Here is a 20,642-nt window from a genome sequence, read left to right on the forward strand (position 1 = left end):
GTAAAAGAAGGATTGTCAAATTTGAGATGCAACCCTTTAGAGGAAAGGATAGTGAATTTTTACAGGATAAGTGGAAATTGACAGGGATACTCAACAAGGACTTCACTTCAGTGTTTACAAAAGAGGATATTGGAGGATATCGGCGGCAGGCGGGGATAAAAGCAGGAGCACCCCAGAACCCAGCGCGGCAACCCACCAGACCTGTGAGAGAACACCATCAGCAGCATGTGGGGATAAAGGCAGGAGCACCCCAGGACACAGCGCGAGCTATTCGAGGAGTGCGACAGCTTCAAAGAGAGCGACTGGATTGATGTCACCAAAATCCAGCTTGCCGATTGGAGCATGGGCAGCACCATCGGTGGGGTTGGAACCCAGGTGCTGGAGGAGAGGCAGCGAGCAGCAGAGAAACAACGAGGTCGGGGCTGAGGAACGGCGAGAGATTGGGGCCCAGGAGAGGCAAGTTCAGGGCCGAGGTGCGGCGCATTCAGAGCCGAGGTAAGGGGACAGATCGGGGCTCAGGAGAGGCAAGTTCGGGGCAGAGGTGCGGCGGGGTCGGGGCCCAGGAATGGTGAGGTCGGGGTCGAGGAGCGGGGGAGTTGGGGCCCAGGAGCGGTGAGGTCGGAGTCGAGGAGCAGGGGGGTCAGGGTCGAGGAGCTGGGGGGGTCAGGGTCGAGGAGCGAGTGGTTCGGGGTCGAGGAGCTGGGGTTGAGGAGCCGAGGCCGAGGAGCCACGGGGTCGGGGTCGAGGAGCCGCGGGGTCGGGGTCGAGGAGCCGCGGGGTCGGGGGTTGAGGAGCGGCAGGGGTCGGGGAGCGGCAGGAGTTGGGGTCGAGGAGCGTCGGGGGTCAGGAGCCAGGGGGTCGGGGTCGAGGAGCGGCGGAGTCGGGATCGAGGAGCGGCGGGGTCGGGATTGAGGAGCGACAGGGTCGGGATCGAGGAGTGGGGGGGGGGGGGGGTGGGTCGGGTCCAGGAGCGGGGTCGGGGTCGAGGGGCGGCGGGGTCAGGGCCGGAGTCGAGGAGCGGCGTAGTCGGGGTCGAGAGCGGGGGGATCGAGGAACGGGGGGTCGGGGTCGAGGAGCGGGGGGCTGGGGTCGAGGAGCAGGGGGTCAGGGTCGAGGAGCGGTGGGGTCGGTGTCGAGGAGTGGGGAGGTCAAGGAGTGGGGGGGGTCAGGGTCGAGGAGTGGGGGGGTCAGGGTCGAGGAGCGGTGGGGTCGGGGTCGAGAAGCGGGGGGGGTCAGGGTCGAGGAGTGGTGAGGTTGGGGTCGAGGAGCGGTGGGGTCGGGGTCGAGGAGCGGGGGGGGTGGTCAGCGTCGAAGAGTGGGAGGGTAAGGGTCGAGGAGCGGTGGGGTCGGGGTCGAGGAGCGGGGGGGGTGGTCAGCGTCGAAGAGTGGGAGGGTAAGGGTCGAGGAGCGGTGGAGTCGGGGTCAAGGAGCGGGTGAGGTCGGGGTCGAGGAGCGGGGGGCTGGGGTCGAGGAGCAGGGGGTCAGGGTCGAGGAGCGGTGGGGTCGGTGTCGAGGAGCGGGGAGGTCAAGGAGTGGGGGGGGTCAGGGTCGAGGAGTGGGGGGGTCAGGGTCGAGGAGCGGTGGGGTCGGGGTCGAGGAGCGGGGGGGGTCAGGGTCGAGGAGTGGTGAGGTTGGGGTCGAGGAGCGGTGGGGTCGGGGTCGAGGAGCGGGGGGGTGGTCAGCGTCGAAGAGTGGGAGGGTAAGGGTCGAGGAGCGGTGGAGTCGGGGTCGAGGAGCGGGTGAGGTCGGGGTCGAGGAGCGGGAGGGTAAGGGTCGAGGAGCGGTGGGGTCGGGGTCGAGGAGCGGGGGGGGTGGTCAGCGTCGAGGAGTGGGAGGGTAAGGGTCGAGGAGCGGTGGAGTCGGGGTCGAGGAGCGGGTGAGGTCGGGGTCGAGGAGCGGGGGGGGTGGTCAGGGTCGAGGAGTGGGAGGGTAAGGGTCGAGGAGCGGTGGGGTCGGGGTCGAGGAGCGGTGGGGTCGGGGTCGAGGAGCGGGGGGGTGGTCAGCGTCGAAGAGTGGGAGGGTAAGGGTCGAGGAGCGGTGGAGTCGGGGTCGAGGAGCGGGTGAGGTCGGGGTCGAGGAGCGGGAGGGTAAGGGTCGAGGAGCGGTGGGGTCGGGGTCGAGGAGCGGGGGGGGTGGTCAGCGTCGAGGAGTGGGAGGGTAAGGGTCGAGGAGCGGTGGAGTCGGGGTCGAGGAGCGGGTGAGGTCGGGGTCGAGGAGCGGGGGGGGGTGGTCAGGGTCGAGGAGTGGGAGGGTAAGGGTCGAGGAGCGGTGGGGTCGGGGTCGAGGAGCGGGTGGGGTCGGGGTCGAGGAGCGGGGGGTCGAGGAGCGGGGGGGTTCAGGGTCGAGGAGCGGTGGGGTCGCGGTCGAGGAGCGGGGTGGGGTCGGAGTCGAGGAGCCGACTGGTCGGGGTCGAGGAACCGGGGGTCAGGATCGAGGACAGGGTGGGTCGGGGTCAAGGAGTGGGACGGTCAGGGTCGAGGAGCGTGGGGGGGGGGTCAGGGTCGAGGAGTGGTGGGGTCGGGGTCGGGGTCGAGGAGCGTCGGGGTCGAGGAGCGGTGGGGTCGGGGTCGAGGAGCCGGCTGGTCGGGGTCGAGGAACCGGGGGTCAGGGACGAGGACAGGTGGGTCGGGTTCGAGGAGTGGGAGGGTCAGGGTCGAGGAGCGGGGGGGGTCGGGCTCGAGGAGCGGCGGGGTCGGGGCGTGGGGGCTCGGGGTCGAGGAGCGGGGAGGTCGGGGTCGAGGAGCGGCGGGGTCGGGGGTCAAGGAGCGGGGGGCGTCGGGGTCGAGGAGCGGTGGGGGATCGGGGTCGAGGAATGGGGAGGGGTCGGGGTCGAGGAGCGGTGGGGGATCGGGGTCGAGGAACGGGGAGGGGTCGGGGTCGAGGAGCGGTGGGGGATCGGGGTCGCGGAGCGGCGGGGACGTCGGGGTCGAGGAACGGGGAGGGGTCGGGGTCGAGAAGCAGGGGCGTCGGGGTCGAGGAGCGGTGGGGTCGGGGTCGAGGAGCGGTGGAGTCGGGGGTCGAGGAACGGGGGGGGCGAGGAGCTGCAGGGTCGGAGGTCGAGGAGCAGTGGGGTCGGGGTTGAGGAGCGGTGGAGTCGGGGTCGAGGAACGGGGGGGGGGGCGAGGAGCTGCATGGTCGGAGGTCAAGGAGCGGTGGGGTCGGGGTCGGGGTCGAGGAGCCGGGGGGGTCGGGGTCGAGGAGCGGGAGGGTCGGGGTCGAGGAGTGGCAGGGTCGAGTCAACGAGTGGCGGGGTTGGGGGTCAAGGAGCGGCGGGGGTCGGAATCGAGGAGCGGCGGGGTTCGGGATCGAGGAGCGGCGGGGTTCGTGGTTGAGGAGCGGCGGGGATCGGGATTGAGGAGCAGCGGGGTTCGGGGTCGAGGAGCGGCGAGGGTCGAGGAGCGAGGGATCGAGGTCGTTGAAAGGTGGGGGGGGTCGGGGGCCAGGTGCGGGGTTGGGGTCGAGGAGTGGGGCTGATCAGAGTCAAGGAGCGGGGTCGGGGGGGTTGAGAAGCGGCGGGGTCAGGGTTCGAGGAGCGGCGGGATCGGGGATCGAGGAGTGGGGGGGGGGTCGGGGTCGAGGAGTGGGGGGGTCGGGATTGAGGAGCGGGTGGGGTCGGGGTCGAGGAGTGGGGGGGTCGGGTCGAGGAGCAGGGGGGTCGGGGTCGAGGATCGGCAGGGTCAGGGTCGAGGAGCGGGGGGGGGTGTCGGGGTCGAGAAGCAGCTGGGGCGTGGTCGAGGAGCGAGGTGGGGCTTGGGGTCGAGGAGCGGCGGGGTAGGGCTCGAGGAGTGGCTGGGGCGGGGTCAGAGAGGGGGGTCGGGGTCGAGGAGCGGGGGGGATTCGGGATCGAAGAGGTTGGGGTCGAGGAGCGGGGGGGGGGTCGGGTCGAGGAGCGGGGAGGGGGTTCGGGGCCGAGGAGCGGGGGGGGGATTCGGGATCGAGGAGCGGGGTGGGGCTTGGGGTCGAGGAGCGGCGGGGTCGGGGTCAAGGAGCGGCGGGGTCATGGCCCAGGAGCGGAGAGGGATCGGGGTCGAGGAGCGGCGGGGTCATGGCCCAGCAGTGATACAGCGCATAACAGCAGCGTAGTCAGGGGCTGGGGAAGGTGCAGCACGGGCAAGTAGTGAGGCCGTGAGGTCCACACTGCGACCTATGAATTCCAAGTAGAAGTATGTGTGCGTACTAGGCCTGTGCAGTAGAGCAGGTCTCCAGCTGTCTTGGATAACCCTTGCCACTGGACCAAGACCTAGTGCTGTCATGCCAATGTGGTGGCTGGTATGCAACGGCCACCCCACATCAAAATAATTCGCGCACATGCATCTTCCACCCTTCAAGATGTAGTTCTGGATCTGGAATGTCAGGTTCCTCATGGAAACACCTATGAACTCATCTTTTTTTTGGTGTGGAAGCGGATCATTCTCGACACAAGGGACTGCCTAATACCAATGGGGAGGAGATAAATTCTGAATTCATTAAAAGTGAGATGAAAGATATTTTAATTAATAAAAGGAAAGTGTTAGAGAAGTTAGTTAAGAACAGATAGGATACGTCCAAGGGATCCTGAGGGAAATAGGGGTAGAAACAGCATAGACACTAAAAATTATATTCAAGGCTCTATTGAGTGTGGATCTGTGGGAGGGTCTGGAGAATGGCTAATATAGTACATGTTGAACCTCCCTTATCCAGAACCCTCGGGATCCGGCCTGTTCTGGATAAGGGATTTTTCTGGACGAGGGGTGGTCATGTTAAATTGGATGGTATAAGTACTAAGCAAGGTGCTATCTGGGCTGGCTGGCTTGGGGCAGGGAGTGCGGCAGAGAGATCATAGTGGGGGGGGGGGGGAGGGGGGGAGGGGGGGCGGCGGTGGTGGATCACGGGGTCAGGCCAGCAACTGCGGGAGTCAGCAGCGAGAAAGGGCTTCAATTTGTTCATGTCGGAGTTCTGTGCATGCGCCACCCAGTGGCCGGAAATGGTTCCAGACGAGGGATGGTTCCGGATAAGGGAGTTCTGGATAAGGGAGGTTCAACGTGTAGTGATTTTCAAAAAGGGAGACAGATAATTACTGGCCAGTTAATTAACATCTGTTGGCAGGAAAAATTTGGGAATCTTCAAGATGAAATTATTAAATATATAGCTGAAGAGAAAAATTGAAACCCATGGGATTAAACAGGCAGCGGCTGTGTGGATACAACATTGGTAAGGGACAGAAAGCAGAGAGTCGTGGAGAACGGTTGTTTTTCAGACTGGAGGCTAGTATATAGTGGTGTCCTTCAGGGGGCGGTATTAGAAGCCACTGCGCTGTTTGATATATTAATGACCTGGACTTGGGTATATAGGGCATACTTTCAAAGTTTTTGTCATGTATTCAACTGTCATTGTAATCCATGTATAAACTGACCTAAGTTGTACACCGTGAGAACACTGACCACTAGGTGGTGAACTTGTGGGAGACACTCCTAACCTGGACTTGCAGGTATAAAAGGGGAAGCTCCTCCCATCTTCTCCACTTCAGTGCTGGCTAATAAAGTTCACTGGTCACAGAGTGACCTTCTCGCTAGTATGGGCCTCGTGTGCATTTGTACTATAGAGTAAGGACGTATCATTGGCGACGAGAAACTGGAATTTAAACCACGCGAGTATGGCCACTAGCAGCACAGATGAGAGGTACTGTGTTGGTGATGATTGGGACGATTTTATTGAGACACTACAGCAAAGTTTCGTCACTTAGGAATGGCTGGGACAGGATTCTGCCGACAAACGCAGGGCTCATCTCCTGACGGGTTTGTGGATCCAGGACGTACTCCCTGATGAAGGACCTTCTAGCGCCAGAGAAGCCGGCGGACAAGACTTTTGAAGAGCTCAGTAAGTTGATCGGGGAACACTTTAAACCGGCGAGCAGCATGCACATGGCAAGACACCAGTTTTACACGCATCGGCGGCAAGAAGGGCAAAGCGTTCCAGACTTCGTGGCAGACCTCCGGCGACTGGCGAGCCTATGTAAGTTCCCAGATGCATGCAGAGCGGAGATGCTGCGAGACTTTTTTATTGAGGGCATCGAGCACGCTGGGGTTTTCAGGAAACTGATTGAGACCAAAGACTTGACCCTGGAAACGGCGGCTTTGATGGCCCAGACATTTATCTCAGGGGAGGAAGAGACCAGAATGATGTTTGACAAAAATCTTGGTTTAAATGCAACAAATGGACAGGGAGTCAACATTGTTAACGCGGCACACAGTTCTCCAGGCAGACAGGGGCAATCGGACATGCCCGAGCATGTAGTCGAACCCAAAGGGGGAATTCAACAGAGACAATGGCTAGCTGAACGGTGATTCATGCCATCGCAAGGGACAATGCGGCCAGTAATGGGGCCATCAACACCTGTCAATGGTGCGTTTAAGGACAGTTACAGAGACAGTCAGAGACGATCGACTGGTAACGGACCGTTTGTTTCCAACAACGGCTCATGTTGGAGGTGTGGAGGCAAACACTCAGCCAGAGCTTGCGGGTATCAGCAATATACCTGCAGAAATTGCAACGTCAGCGGTCAATTGGCGCGTCTGTGCAGGAAGCCTGCAGCCAGGTTGATATATGAGGAGGACGGGCCCGATGTAAGCCCTACGAGGCCAAATGGACACTGGGGGAAATCGCTGGAAGCTGAAGTTCAGCGAGTTCATGTGGAGCACATATACAGTTCATATACCAGGACACCACCGATAATGATGAAAGTGCTCCTCAATGGCATCCCAGTATCAATGGAGCTAGACACGGGGGCCAGCCAGTCCCTGATGAGTATCAAACAGTTCGACAAGTTTCGGGCCAGGAGGCCAAAATTATTGCCGATTGATGCACTGCTACGGACATATACAAAAGAGATCATTCCCGTGCTAGGCAGCGCCACGGTAGTCGTGACCCACAAAGATTCGGAGAACAGGTTGCCACTCTGGATTGTCCCGGGGGACGGTCCCGCACTGCTGGGGAGGAGTTGGCTTGTTGTCACGAACTGGAAATGGGGCGATGTCAATGCAATTTCTTCTGTGGAGCGAATATCATGCTCACAGGTCCTGGACAAATTTGACTCACTATTTCAACCCGGCATTGGCACTTTCATGGGGACCAGAGCGGTGCCGTACGTGATGCGGGAAAACATAGAAGGTGAACTGGACCGCCTGCTGAGGGAAGGCATCATCTCGCCAGTCGAATTCAGTGACTGGGCAAGCCCGATTGTGTCGGTGCTCAAGACGGATGGGTCGGTCAGGATATGTGGTGATTACAAGGCCACCATCAATCGGGTGTCACTCCAAGACCACTACCCGCTACCGAGAGTGGAGGACCTCTTTAGCGACGCTATCCGGTGGCAAACTTTTTTCAAAATTGGACCTGACCTCAGCTTACATGACCCAGGAGCTGGCGAGTGAGTCGAAGAAGCTGACCACCATCACGACACACAAGAGGTTGTTTGAGTACAACAGATGTCCGTTCGGGATTCACTTGGCCGCCGCGATCTTTCAACGAAACATGGAAAGTCTCCTCAAGTCGATTCGAAGGACGGTGGTTTTTCAAGACGACATCCTCATCACGGGTTGCGATACTGAAGAACACCTCCACAACTTGGAAGAGGTGCTACGCAGACTGGACCGGGTAGGTCTGCGACTGAAAAAGGTGAAGTGCGTCTTCCTAGCTCCAGAGGTAGAATTCCTGGGGATGAGGGTAGCAGCAGACGGGGTCAGACCTACTGCGTCCAAAACAGAAGCGATCCAGAGAGCACCCAGACCCCGTAACACGACGGAGCTGCGTTCGTTCCTGGGGCTCTGAACTATTTTGGTAACTTTCTTCCCAAATTGAGCACGCTGTTAAGAGCCGCTTCAGGTGCTCCTACGCAAAGGTCGCGAATGGGTCTGGGGGGACAGCCAGGAAAGGGCTTTTGATAGAGCACGAAATTTGTTATGCTACAACAATCTGTTAATGCTATATGTCCCATGTAAGAAACTTGTTTTAACGTGCGATGCGTCGTCCTATGAGGTCGGGTGTGTGTTGCAGCATGTTAATGCCAAGGGTCAGTTACAGCCGGTAGCTTATGCCTCCAGAAGTCTGTCCCAGGCAGAGAGGGGCTACGGGATGGTAGAAAAGGAAGCACTTGCATGTGTATATGCAGTAAAAAAAAATGTACCAGTACCTGTTTAGCAGGAAATTTGAGCTGGAGACAGATCACAAACCCCTAACGTCCCTTTTGGCCGACAACAAGGCTATAAATGCAAATGCGTCGGCCCGCATACAGAGGTGGGCACTCACATTAGCCGCCTATGACTAGACAATTCGGCACAGACCGGTCACTGAAAACTGCGCCGATGCACTCAGCAGCCACCACCGAGGGGGCAACCGAGCATGCTGCTGAGATGGTCATGGCTGTTGAAGCTTTCGAAAGCGAAGGCTCACCCGTGACAGCCCGTCAGATCAAAGTCTCGACAAATGGAGACCTGCTACTGTCTTTAGGCAAGAAATGTGTCCTGAATGGGGACTGGGCAGCCACGTACGGGGCATGCCCTGAGGAATTTAAACCATTTCACAGGCGCAAGGATAAACTCTCGATTCAGGCCGATTGCCTACTATGGGGAAATTGAGTAGTCATGCCCCAGATGGGCAGAGAGGCGTTCATCCGAGAACTCCACAATGAGCACCCGGCCTTGTCATGATGAAGGCAATTGCCAGGTCACACGTTTGGTTGCCAGGGATAGATGCAGACCTGGAACTTTGTGTTCGCAGGTGCAACACGTGTGCCCAGCTGGGCAATGCGCCCAGGGAAGCCCCCCTTAGCCATGGTCACGCATCCATGTGGACTACGCAGGTCCTTTCATGAGAAAAATATTTTTGGTTGTAGTAGACGCCTACTCCAAATGGATCGAGTGTGACATTCTCAATTCAAGCACATCCTCTGCCACAGTAGAAAGTCTACGGGCAATGTTCGCCGCCCATGGTCTACCGGATGTCTTGGTCAGCGACAATGGCCCGTGCTTTACAAGCATTGAATTCCAGGACTTCATGGCAGGAAATGGTATCAACCATGTCAGAACGGCACCGTTCAAGCCGGCCTCAAACGGCCAGGCTGAACGAGCAGTGCAGATAATCAAACAGGGGATGCTCAGAATCCAAGGGGGTTCCCTATAAAGCCGCTTATCACGCCTCCTGTTGGCCAATAGATCCCGACCGCACTCGCTCACAGGGGTTCTACCCGCAGAGCTGCTAATGAAAAGGATGCTCAAAACCAGGTTATCCCTTATACACCCTACCATGAAAGAAATTGTTGCGAGCAGGCACCGGTCACAATGTGACTACCATGATGGGAATGCGAGGGCGCAATGTATTGATGTCAATGACCCTGTCTTTGTCCTCAACTACACTGCAGGGCCCAAATGGCTCGCAGGCACTGTCTTTGCCAAAGAGGGGAATAGGATTCTAGTAGTTAAATTTACCAATGGACAAATCTGCCTCAAACATGTGGATCAAACAAAAAGGAGGTTCAGCAACCCCATAGAAGAAGCAGAGGAAGAACATGATGTAGAGTTCACTCCACCACAGTTGACCGAACACTGGAACCAAGTGGAGGAGAGCCCAGTCACTGTGGGCAGTCCGGACAGGCCTGAGGCACCGCAAACAGAAGACACTCAGGCCAGCGCCCAACAACCGGAGCCCCAACTCAGGCGCTCTACAAGGGAGCGTAAACCACCAGAGAGACTTAACCTGTGATCCCAATAAGACTTTGGGGGTGAGGTGATGTCATGTATTCAACTGTCATTATAATCCATGTATAAACTGACCTAAGTTGTACACCGTGAGAACACTGACCACTAGGTGGTGAACTTGTGGGAGACACTTCTAACCTGGACTTTCAGGTATAAAAGGGGAAGCTCCACCCATCTTCTCCACTTCAGTGCTGGCTAATAAAGGTCACTGGTCACAGAGTGACCTTCTCTCTAGTATGGGCCTCGTGTGCATTTGTACTGTACAGTAAGGACGTATCAGTTTTCAGATGGGAAATGGACAAGAGCAGATAAAAGAAGCATTGAGGAACAGCTAGGCAACAGTGATCATGATGTAATAAGGTTTAAATTAATGATTGAGATATAAGTAACACAAAGACCAAATTAATAGATTGGTAAAAAGCTAATTTTGAGAGGATGAGAATAGAACTAGGGAAGGTAAACTGGAAAATAAATTGACAAACAAATAGAACAGCAGTGGGAAATATTAAAAACGGTGTTCAAGAGAGTTGTGGATAAATATACTCTCCTAAAAAACAATAATGAAACACCATGGATGAATAAAGAGAAAAGGGTCAAATTAAAATGAAAGAAAAAGGAATATACTAAGTACATAGGCAATAAATGAGAGGATGACAAACGGGAATCTGAAGAGGTAATGAAGGAAGTCAAAAAAACAATTAGGAAAGCAAAAAGGAACTACGAAATTAAATTATCGAGGAATATAAATAGAAAGAGAAAAGGCACATAAATAAGAAAAGAAAAAGTTGGATAGGGATAATGCCACTAAAGGATACACATGATAAACTCGCAGGTAATGACAGTGATATGGCAGAAATATTAAATCATTATTTTGCCTCAGTATTTACCAGGGAAACTAACAAGGTAGGCATGACATTAGAAGAGATCAAAAAAAAATAAAGACATTTAAGAAAGGGGAGGGGGGGGTTGTGGAAATGTATTTTTATCTAAGCTGATACCATATGGTATTTGTGTGCCTTTTGATTAAAATGGAGTCCTGGCCCTTCCAGAACTTTCTGCATTTTAGCAGTCAGCTTGCATAAACCTGGTTTGAGATGGCTGATGGCCATCAGACAGCTAGGAGACAAGTCATGCTGAGACAAGTAACCCCCCATGGTGCTCTCCTATTGTCTACACTACAGGAGTTCCATGTCACCCCACCCTTATCTTCTAGCCATTATCTCTTTCCGAGACCTCATCCATTTGATGCAAACAGATAAACTGACCAGGAAATTGAAACAATCCTGACACAATACAAGACAGGTGATAGGCCATTACCTATGACTCATGGAGTAATGGCCATTTGGCTTTCTGATAACCCTGACAAAAGGAAATATCTGGACACCATGTCAGGACCAGGATATAGTAATTAACTCTTTATCTGTATTCACTGACTGTGAGACAGAGCAATACACAGGGAGAGGCCAGAACTTTGGTTTTACTGTATAAATATCTTGTTAAACTGAACCATTTCGGAGGTGTTCACTTAGCCCTTGACTGAGTGTGACCTACCCCTTGCGAGCAAGCTAATTAAAAAGGAAACTTCTACCGGAGCTGTAAGTGTCGGAGTCATTCTTTTCTGAGGTCGAGATTTCGACAGTTATTGGAGGTTCCACCGAGATGCATACTCTCTGTCCTGTGAGTGAAACGGATACAGGCATAGTGCCTCTCCAGTGAAAGGCTTCGGTGGCCAAACAAGGTGAGCCTTTTGCTCACAAGAGGTTTCTTCACTGTTGAATCGCATATGTAATCTGTTGTCCACAGCGGAGGTACTGCATCTACAAGACTCGGCATTTAAAAGTTAAAGGTATTTTTTTTATAACCATTTCTTTCTCAGCTCGCCAGCAGAAGAGAACAGGTTCTGGAAAAAATCTCGAGACAGCCCGGGGAAGGTTTCAGTAGGTAAGGGAGCGCTAGTCGATCGAAAAGGGTTCCAGGTTCTTATGTGATAAGATTTTTATTGTTTTTAATTCGGAAGGGGTTCTTATGTGATAAGACTATTAAAAAAAAAGAAAAAAGAAAGCGCTAATCGATCGAAGGTTCTTATGTGATAAGATTTTTATTGTTTTTAATTCGGAAGGGGTTCTTATGTGATAAGACTATTAAAAAGAAAAAGAGCGCAATCGATCAAAGAGTTTGGGTACGGAACCTTAAGTTTTATCAGTTTTTATTAGGATAAGTTAAGGACTCGGTCTGTAGTGGCGTACAACGCAGACTGAGAATTTGTTTAGAGGTTATGATTTGTGTACTCGCGGGAATATTGTTTGTTGTCCTTGTATTACTGTTGTGTGCAACACCTTTGTGAGAGATTGCCATTAGAGAAACAGGAAGAGTCACTAGGGAAAATTGTGATTCGAAAAAAAAAACACAAGGATTGATTAAGAAAAGAAACAGTAACTGATTGATCAACTACGGTTGGTTCGTGCCAACATATCTCACACACCCAGACTGAGCCCGAATTAAGAGCCTTTTCAGGCCACGTAACGGCCAGGAGAAGTGGGCGTAGAGAACTCGGTTGGCCGAAAGGATTGTGAGATCAGAAACTGTGGAAAATCTTAATCATCCAGAATGGGTGCCAGAGCAAGTAAACCACCACCAAAAGGCACACCAGCCTATGTCATGCTCCAGAATTGTGGTCAGTCTTCAATTGACCAAAGAAACAAAAACCAGTAAAGTGGACTAAGGGTGAAAACAGGCCATTTCCACCCGATGGTTCATTTAATTTAGAGAGAACAACATGTCTAGAGGAGTGTCTTATAAACAGAGATCCAGGTAAAAAAAAAAAGGAAAGTAATAGAAAAGGCCTGGGTTCCGATTCTTCAAGCCCATGTAAAATTAACAGAGGAAGTAAATCAAATGTAAAAAAAAAAGAGAACCTGATAGTGACTTATGAAAAAAAAATGAAGCTAGTAAAAGAAAAAGTCGAGATTTCGACAGGGTGGAGATAATTGATAAACAAATCAAATTTAGAGGGGATAATACACATGGTCTAGATGGATTGCATCCATGCATATTAAAAGACAGAAAACAGAGAGTGGGATTAAGGGTAGGTACTCAAAGTGGCAAATGGTAGGAAGTGTTCCACAGGGATCTGTGCTGGGACCACTATTGTTCACAATTTATATTCATGATTTGGACCCGGAAATCAGAATTCGGAAGTACAATTTCTAACTGAGGAACTGAAAGAAATTGGTATTACAGGGTAGTAGCAAAATGGTACTAGAGAAATTAATGGGACTGAAAGCCAATAAATCCCCTGGACCTGGTGGCCTACATCCTAGGGTTTTGAAAGAGGTAGCTATAGAGATAGTGGATGCATTGGTTGTCATTTTCCAAAATTCCATAGATTCTAGAACGGTTCCCATCGTTTGGAAGGTAGCAAATGTAACCCCACTATTTGAGCGGGGGGGAGGTTTCAGGAAAAAGTCAATTAAAAAGCAGCAAGAAAAATGACAAGGCTCTAGAGGAGATCAGAATTTTGGGTAAAAATAAGCAGAGTGGGTCACGAAGGTACAGAGAGAGTAACAACGGTAAAGGGGCATCACTGGCTACAGTGACATCAGGAAAAAATAGAAAAAAGTCAAAACTAAAGGCACTATATCTGAATGCACGAAGCATTCGCAACAAAATAGATGAATTAATAGCACAGATAGAAATTAATAGCTTTGATCTAATAGCCATTGCAGAGATGTGGTTGCAAAGTTGGGAAGGTTGGCCAAGGTTGGGAACTAAATATTCCATGATACTTAACTTTTAGAAGAGATAGGCAAAATGGAAAAGAAGGGTAGCCCTGATAATAAAGGATGGGATAAAGACAGTAGAGTGAAAGGATCTTAGTTCTGAAAATCAAGACGTAGAATCAGTTTGGGTGAAGCTAAGAAACAGCAAGAGGCAGAAAACATTGGTGGGAGTTGTTTTTAGGTCCCCAAACAGTAGTGGTAATGTAGGGCACAGTATAAATCAGGAAATTAGAGGTGCATGTAACAAGGGTAATACAGTAATCATGGGGGGCTTTAATCTACATATAAACCGAATATGCAGTAATAGTGTAGAAGACGAATTCATGGAATGTATATAAGATGGTTTTCTTGATCAGTATGTAGAGGAACCAACTAGGGAACAAGCTATTTTAGATCTAGTATTGTGCAATGAGAAAGGGTTAATTAATAACCTTGTAGTAAAGGTGCCTTTAGGGAAGAGTGTTAATATGATAGAATTTTATATTGAGCTTGAAAGTGATTTAGTTAAATCTGAAACTAGGGTCGTAAATCTAAACAAAGCAAACTATATAGGTATGAGGGGCGAGTTGGCTAAGGTAGATTGGGAAACTACATTAAAAGATATGACATGCAATGGATAGCATTTAAAGAATACATAATTTACAACAAACATACATTCCTTTAAGGTACAAAAAACCCACAGGAAAAGTGGTCCAACCGTGGCCAACAAGGGAAATTAAAGATAGTATTAGATCAAAGTAAGAGGCTTATAATGTTGCCAAAAAGAGCAGTAAGCCTGAGGATTGGGAGGATTTTAGAATTCAGCAAAGGAGGACCAAGAAATTGATTAAGAAACGGAAAATAAAATATGAGTGTAAACATAAAAACAGACGGTAAAAGCTTCTATAGGTATGTAAAAAGGAAATTAGCAAAAGTAAATCTGTGTCCCTTACAGACTGAGACAGGAGAAATTATAATGGGGCATAAGGAAATGCAGAGAAATTAAACAAATACTTTGTGTCTGTCTTCACGGAAGAAGATACAAAAAAATTCCCAGAAATAGTGGAGAACTAGGGTCTAGCGAGAATGAGGAACTGAAAGAAATTAGTATTACTTTTTTAAAAAGTACCGGAGAAATTAATGGGACTGAAAGCCGATAAATCCTCTGGACTAGATAGCCTACATCCTAGGGTTTTGAAAGAGGTGGCTATAGAGATAGCAGATGCATTGGTTTTCATCTTCCAAAATTCCATATATTCTAGAACGGTTCCCACAGATTGGAAGGTAGCTAATGTAACCCCACTATTTAAGAAAGGAGGGAAAGAGAAAATGGGGAATTACAGAACAGTTAGCCTGACATCTATTATTAAGCACGTGGTAACAGGGCACTTAGAAAATAGTAACAGGATTGGGCAGAGTCAACGCGGAGTTATGAAAGGTAAATCATGTTTGACAAATCTGTTAAGAGTTTTTTGAGGTTGTAACTAGTAGAATAGATAAGGGGGAACCAATGGATGTAGTGTATTTGGATTTTCAGAAGGCATTCGATAAGGTGCCACACAAGAAGTTATTGAACAAAATTAGGGCTCATGGTGGTACACTCATAATAAAGGATGAAACTGAGTACTGTGTACAATGAGCCAGTGTGACCTTAGCTCCTTTAATAAGATTCCACAGTGCAGATACCTCGTGGGTGGCCTGCTTATATACAGTGCTCCCAAGAGATGCTGGCATCCCTTGGGACTCCAACAGGTGGTTTCTCTGATGGTCAGATGTCATGCAGGTTACAAAGGATTAAGTACATAACATCACTCCCCCGTGAAGTCAACAGTACACTTACTTACAAGGTGCGACGATCTGGGGCTTTTCGCTCCCTTGTCAATCATCTTGGTACAAATGCGGGTGTGGGTGGGTTGGTCAGTTCTTCACTGGGCTGTTGGGCAGTCGGCCTTGCCAGGCTGCTGGGAATGATGAGTTCAGTTTCGTGGTGAACCATGATGTCAGTTGCCACTTGTATGTGTGTTGGAGGGTCAAAGTTGGTGGCGTCCTCTTCGGGATGTTCGTAGCTGTTGGTGAACCGTAATTTGATTTGGTCCAAATGTTTTCTGTACGTTTGTCCATTGGCCAATTTGACCTGAATCACCCTACTCCCCTCTTTGGCTGTGACCATGCAAGCAAGCCATTTGGGACCAATCCATAATTGAGCACAAACACGGGATCATTGATCTCAATATCGCATGACAAATTTGCGCGGTCATAGTACACACTTTGTTGATGCCGCTTGCCCTCCACGGAGATCAGGGTAGACAAGAGAGAGCCTTGTTTTAAGCACCTTTTTCATGAGCAGCTCGGCTGGGGGAGCCCCGGTGAGTGAGTGGGGTCTGGTGCGGTAGCTGAGCAGCACTTGGGACAGGCGGGTCTGCAGGGAGCCTTCCGACACACGTTTCAAGCTTTGCTTGATGGTCTGAACTGCCTGTTCTGCCTGGCCGTTGGATGCGGGCTTGAACGGGGCAGATGTGACGTGTTTGATCCCGTTGCGGGTCATGAATTCCTTGAATTCAGCACTGGTGAAGCACGGCCCATTGTTGCTGACTAGGACATCTGGCAGGCCATACGTAGCAAACATGGCTCGTAGGCTTTCAATGGTGGCCGTGGACGTGCTTACATACATTATTGCACATTCAATCCATTTTGAGTAAGCGTCCACCACAACCAAAAACATTTTGCCTAGAAATGGCCTAGCATAGTCTGCGTGGATCCTCGACCACGGTTTGGAGGGCCACGACCACAAACATAGCGGTGCCTCTCTGGGTGCGTTGCTCAGCTGAGAGCAAGTGTTGCACTGGCGCACGCATGACTCCAAATCTGAGTCGATGCCGGGCCACCACACATGGGATCTGGCTATGGCTTTCATCATTACGATGCCTGGGTGGGTGCTGTGCAGTTCACATACGAACGTGTCTCTGCCTTTCTAGTCCGCCTGCAGGGACAACTCGTCTTTGCTTGTGTGGAACTGCTTAATCGCCTCCTGCATCTCCACTGGGACACCGGACCAGCTCCCATGGAGGACAGTTTTTTTTACCAAGGACAGTAAAGGATCCTGACTGGTCCAGGTCCTGATCTGGCGGGCTGTAACGGGGGTCTTCTCATTCTCAAATGCTTCCATGATCATGAGCAAGTCCGCTGGCTGTGCCATTTCCATCCTGATGGTGGGTAATGGCAGCCGACTGAGAGCATCTTCGCAGTTCTCTTTGCCCGGTCTGTTGTGGATTACATAGTTGTATGTCGACAGCATGAGCGCCCTTATTGGATGCGGGCAGTGGAATCGGTATTAATCCCTTTGCTCTCAGAACAGCGATATGAGTAGCTTGTGGTCAGTTCCAAGCTCAAACTTGAGGCCAAGTAAGTACTAGTGCATTTTTTTTACCCCGTAGACGCACGCCAGAGCCTCTTTTTCAATCATCTGTAAGCCCTTTCGGACTGGGACAAACTCCTGGACGCATAAGCGACCGGTTGCAAAATCCCCGAATCATTAGCCTGTTGTAACACACATCCGACCTCGTATAACAACGCATCACAAGCTAGCACTAACCGTTTACAAGGGTTATACAGGACAAGCAGTTTGAACACCAACAGATTTCTGGCTTTCTTAAAGGCAGCCTCTTGTGAATTCCCCCATACCCAGACATCTCCTTTGCGCAGAAGCGTAGGAGTTCTAGCAGGGTGCTTAACCCAGGTAGGAAATTACCGAAATAATTAAGGAGTCCCAGGAACGACCGCAGCTCTGTCACATTCTGTGGTCGCAGCGCGTTCTTGATGGCCTCCGTCTTGGCGTCGGTAGGTCTGATGCCGTCTGCTGCGATTCTTCTTCCCAAGAACTCGACGTCCTGTGCCAGGAAAACACACTTCGAGCGTTTCAACCTGAGCCCCATGCGATCCAACCGACTAAGAACCCCTTTCAGATTCTTCAAGTGCTCCATGGTGTCCCGACCTGTAACCAATATGTCGTCCTGGAAAACCACTGTGCAAGGAACCAACTTTAGCAAGTTCTCCTTGTTCCGCTGGAAAATCGCCGCGGCTGACCGAATCCCGAACGGGCACCGGTTGTAAATAAACAGACCTTTGTGCGTGTTGATGCAGGTGAGGCCTTTCGAAGACTTCTCCAGCTCTTGCGTCATGTAGGCCGAGGTCAGATTCAGCTTGGTGAACATCTTCCCTCCAGCCAGGGTCGCAAATAGGTCGTCTGTCTTGGGTAGCGGGTACTGGTCCTGCAGCGAAAAACGGTTAATCGTTACTTTATAGTCCCCACAAATTCTAACCGTGCCGTCCTACTTAAGTACCGGGACAATTGGACTGGCCCAGTCGTTGAATTCCACCGGCGCGATGATGCCTTCACGTTGCAGCCTGTCCAGCTCAATTTCCACTTTTTCACGCATCATTTACGGTACCGCCCAAGCCTTGTGGTGGATGGGTTGCGTACCGGGAACCAAATGGATCTGCACTTTCACCCCTGAGAAGCTTCCAATGCCTGGCTCGAACAACGATGGTAACTTGCTCAGAACCTGTACTTGAGGCGTCGTCGACGGACGAAAGCGCTCGGATGTCGTCCCAGTTCCAGCGGATTTTTCTCAGCCAACTTCTGCCAAACAGTGTGGGGCCATCCCGACACAATCCACAGTGGGAGTTTGTGTACTGCTCTGTCATAGGAGACTTTGACTTCTGCACTGCCAATTGCAGGGATTAGTTCCTTGGTGTAAGTCCTTAGTTTGTTGTGAATGGGGCTGAGCTTGGGCCTGTGTGCCTTTTTTCCCCACAGCCTGCCGAAGGCCTTTTTACTCATTATTGACTGACTTGCCCCCGTGTCCAGTCTCTCCTCATATGTCAGTCCAGCCAGCCCGGGAATTAGTCTGGCGAACCTTCGCTGCACTCCCTCAATAGCAAGAACGTCCTTCCTCAGAGTAGGAGACCAAAACTGAACACAATATTCCAGGTGAGGCCTCACCAAGGCCCTGTACAACTGCAGTAAGACCTCCCTGCTCCTATACTCAAATCCCCTAGCTATGAAGGCCAACATACCATTTGCCTTCTTCACCGCCTGCTGTACCTGCATGCCAACTTTCAATGACTGATGAACCATGACACCCAGGTCTCATTGCACCTCCCCTTTTCCTAATCTGCCGCCATTCAGATAATATTCTGCCTTCGTGTTTTTCCCCTCAAATTGGATAACCTCACATTTATCCACATTATACTGCATCTGCCATGCATTTGCCCACTCACCTCACCTGTTCAAGTCACCCTGCAGCCTCTTAGCGTCCTCCTCACAGCTCACACCGCCACCCAGTTTAGTGTCATCCGCAAACTTGGAGATATTACACTCAATTCCTTCATCTAAATCATTAATGTATATCGTAAAGAGCTGGGGACCCAGCACTGAGACCTGCGGTACTCCACTAGTCACTGTCTGCCATTCTGAAAAGGACTCGTTTATCCCGACTCTCTGCTTCCTGTCTGCCAACCAGTTCTCTATCCACGTCAGTACATTACCCCCAATACCATGTGCTTTGATTTTGCACACCAATCTCTTGTGTGGGACCTTGTCAAAAGCCTTTTGAAAGTCCAAATTCACCACATCCACTGGTTCTCCCTTGTCCACTCTACTAGTTACATCCTCAAAAAATTCCAGAAGATTTGTCAAGCATGATTTCCCTTTCATAAATCCATGCTGACTTGGACCGATCCTGTCACTGCTTTCCAAATGCGCTGCTATTTCATCCTTAATAATTGATTCCAACATTTTCCCCACTACTGATGTCAGGCTATATGGTCTATAATTACCCGTTTTCTCTCTCCCTCCCTTTTTAAAAAGTGGTGTTACATTAGCTACCCTCCAGTCCATAGGAACTGATCCAGAGTCGATAGACTGTTGGAAAATGATCACCAATGCATCCACTATTTCTAGGGCCATTTCCTTAAGTATTCTGGGATGCAGACTATCAGGCCCCAGCCTTCAATCCCATCAATTTCCCAAACACAATTTCTCGCCTAAAAGGATATCCTTCAGTTCCTCCTTCTCACTAGACCCTCGGTTCCCTAGTACATCCGGAATGTTATTTGTGTCTTCCTTCGTGAAGACAGAACCAAAGTATTTGTTCAATTGGTCTGCCATTTCTTTGTTCCCCATTATAAATTCACCTGAATTTGATTGCAAGGGACCTACGTTTGTCTTCACTAATCTTTTTTCTTCGCACATCTATAAAAGCTTTTGCAGTCAGTTTTTATGTTCCCAGCAAGCTTCCTCTCGTACTCTATTTTCCCCCTCTTAATTAAACCCTTTGTCCTCCTCTGCTGAATTCTAAATTTCTTCCTGTCCTCAGGTTTGCTGCTTTTTCTGGCCAATTTATATGCCTCTTCCTTGGATTTAACACTATCCTTAATTTCCCTTGTTAGGCACGGTTGAGCCACCTTCCCCGTTTTATTTTTACACCAGACAGGGATGTACAATTGTTGAAGTTCATCCATGTGATCTTTAAATGTTTGCCATTGCCTATCCACCGTCAACCCTTTAAGTATTATTTGCCAGTCAATTCTAGCCAATTCACACCTCATACCATCAAAGTTACCTTTCCTTAAGTTCAAGACCCTAGTTTCTGAATTAACTGTGTTACTCTCCATCTTAATAAAGAATTCTACCATATTATAGTCACTCTTCCCCAAGAGGCCTCGCACAACAAGATTGCTAATTAGTTCTTTCTCATTACACATCACCCAGTCTAGGAAAGCCAGCTCTCGAGTTGGTTCCTCGACATATTGGTCTAGAAAACCATCCCTAATACACTCCAGGAAATCCTCCTCCACCTCATTGCTACCAGTTTGGTTAGCCCAGTCAATATGTAGATTAAAGTCACCCATGATAACTGCTGTACCTTTATTGCACGCATCCCTTATTTCTTGTTTGATGCTGTCCCCAACCTCACTACTACTATTTGGTGGTCTGTACACAACTCCCACTAGCGTTTCCTGCCCTTTGGTATTCTGCAAGTTCCACCCATACCGATTCCACATCATCCAAGCTAATGTCCTTCCTTATTTTGCATTAATTTCCTCTTTAACCAGCAATGCCACCCCACCTCCTTTACCTTTCTGTCTATCC

General features: G+C 50.8%; 1 protein-coding gene across 3 annotated transcripts in view; it reads right to left on the reverse strand.

Moving 5' to 3' along the window:
* Window positions 1–20,642, reverse strand: part of heatr4 (HEAT repeat containing 4) — a 311,409-nt gene that overhangs the window by 277,138 nt on the left and 13,629 nt on the right. Inside the window, exon 1 of one of the 3 annotated variants that reach the window (XM_070878685.1) lies at window positions 15,330–15,508. The exons of 1 other annotated variant lie outside the window; for it this stretch is intronic. In XM_070878685.1, coding sequence (XP_070734786.1) covers window positions 15,330–15,375 — 46 coding nt within the window. In that variant the 5' untranslated portion in view covers window positions 15,376–15,508. Of the gene's footprint in view, window positions 1–15,329; window positions 15,509–20,642 lie in introns of those variants that run through there. One more of the 3 variants, XM_070878687.1, reaches the window with a different exon arrangement.

Source organism: Pristiophorus japonicus, chromosome 4, assembly GCF_044704955.1.
Source record: "Pristiophorus japonicus isolate sPriJap1 chromosome 4, sPriJap1.hap1, whole genome shotgun sequence".
NCBI classification, from domain to species: domain Eukaryota; kingdom Metazoa; phylum Chordata; class Chondrichthyes; family Pristiophoridae; genus Pristiophorus; species Pristiophorus japonicus.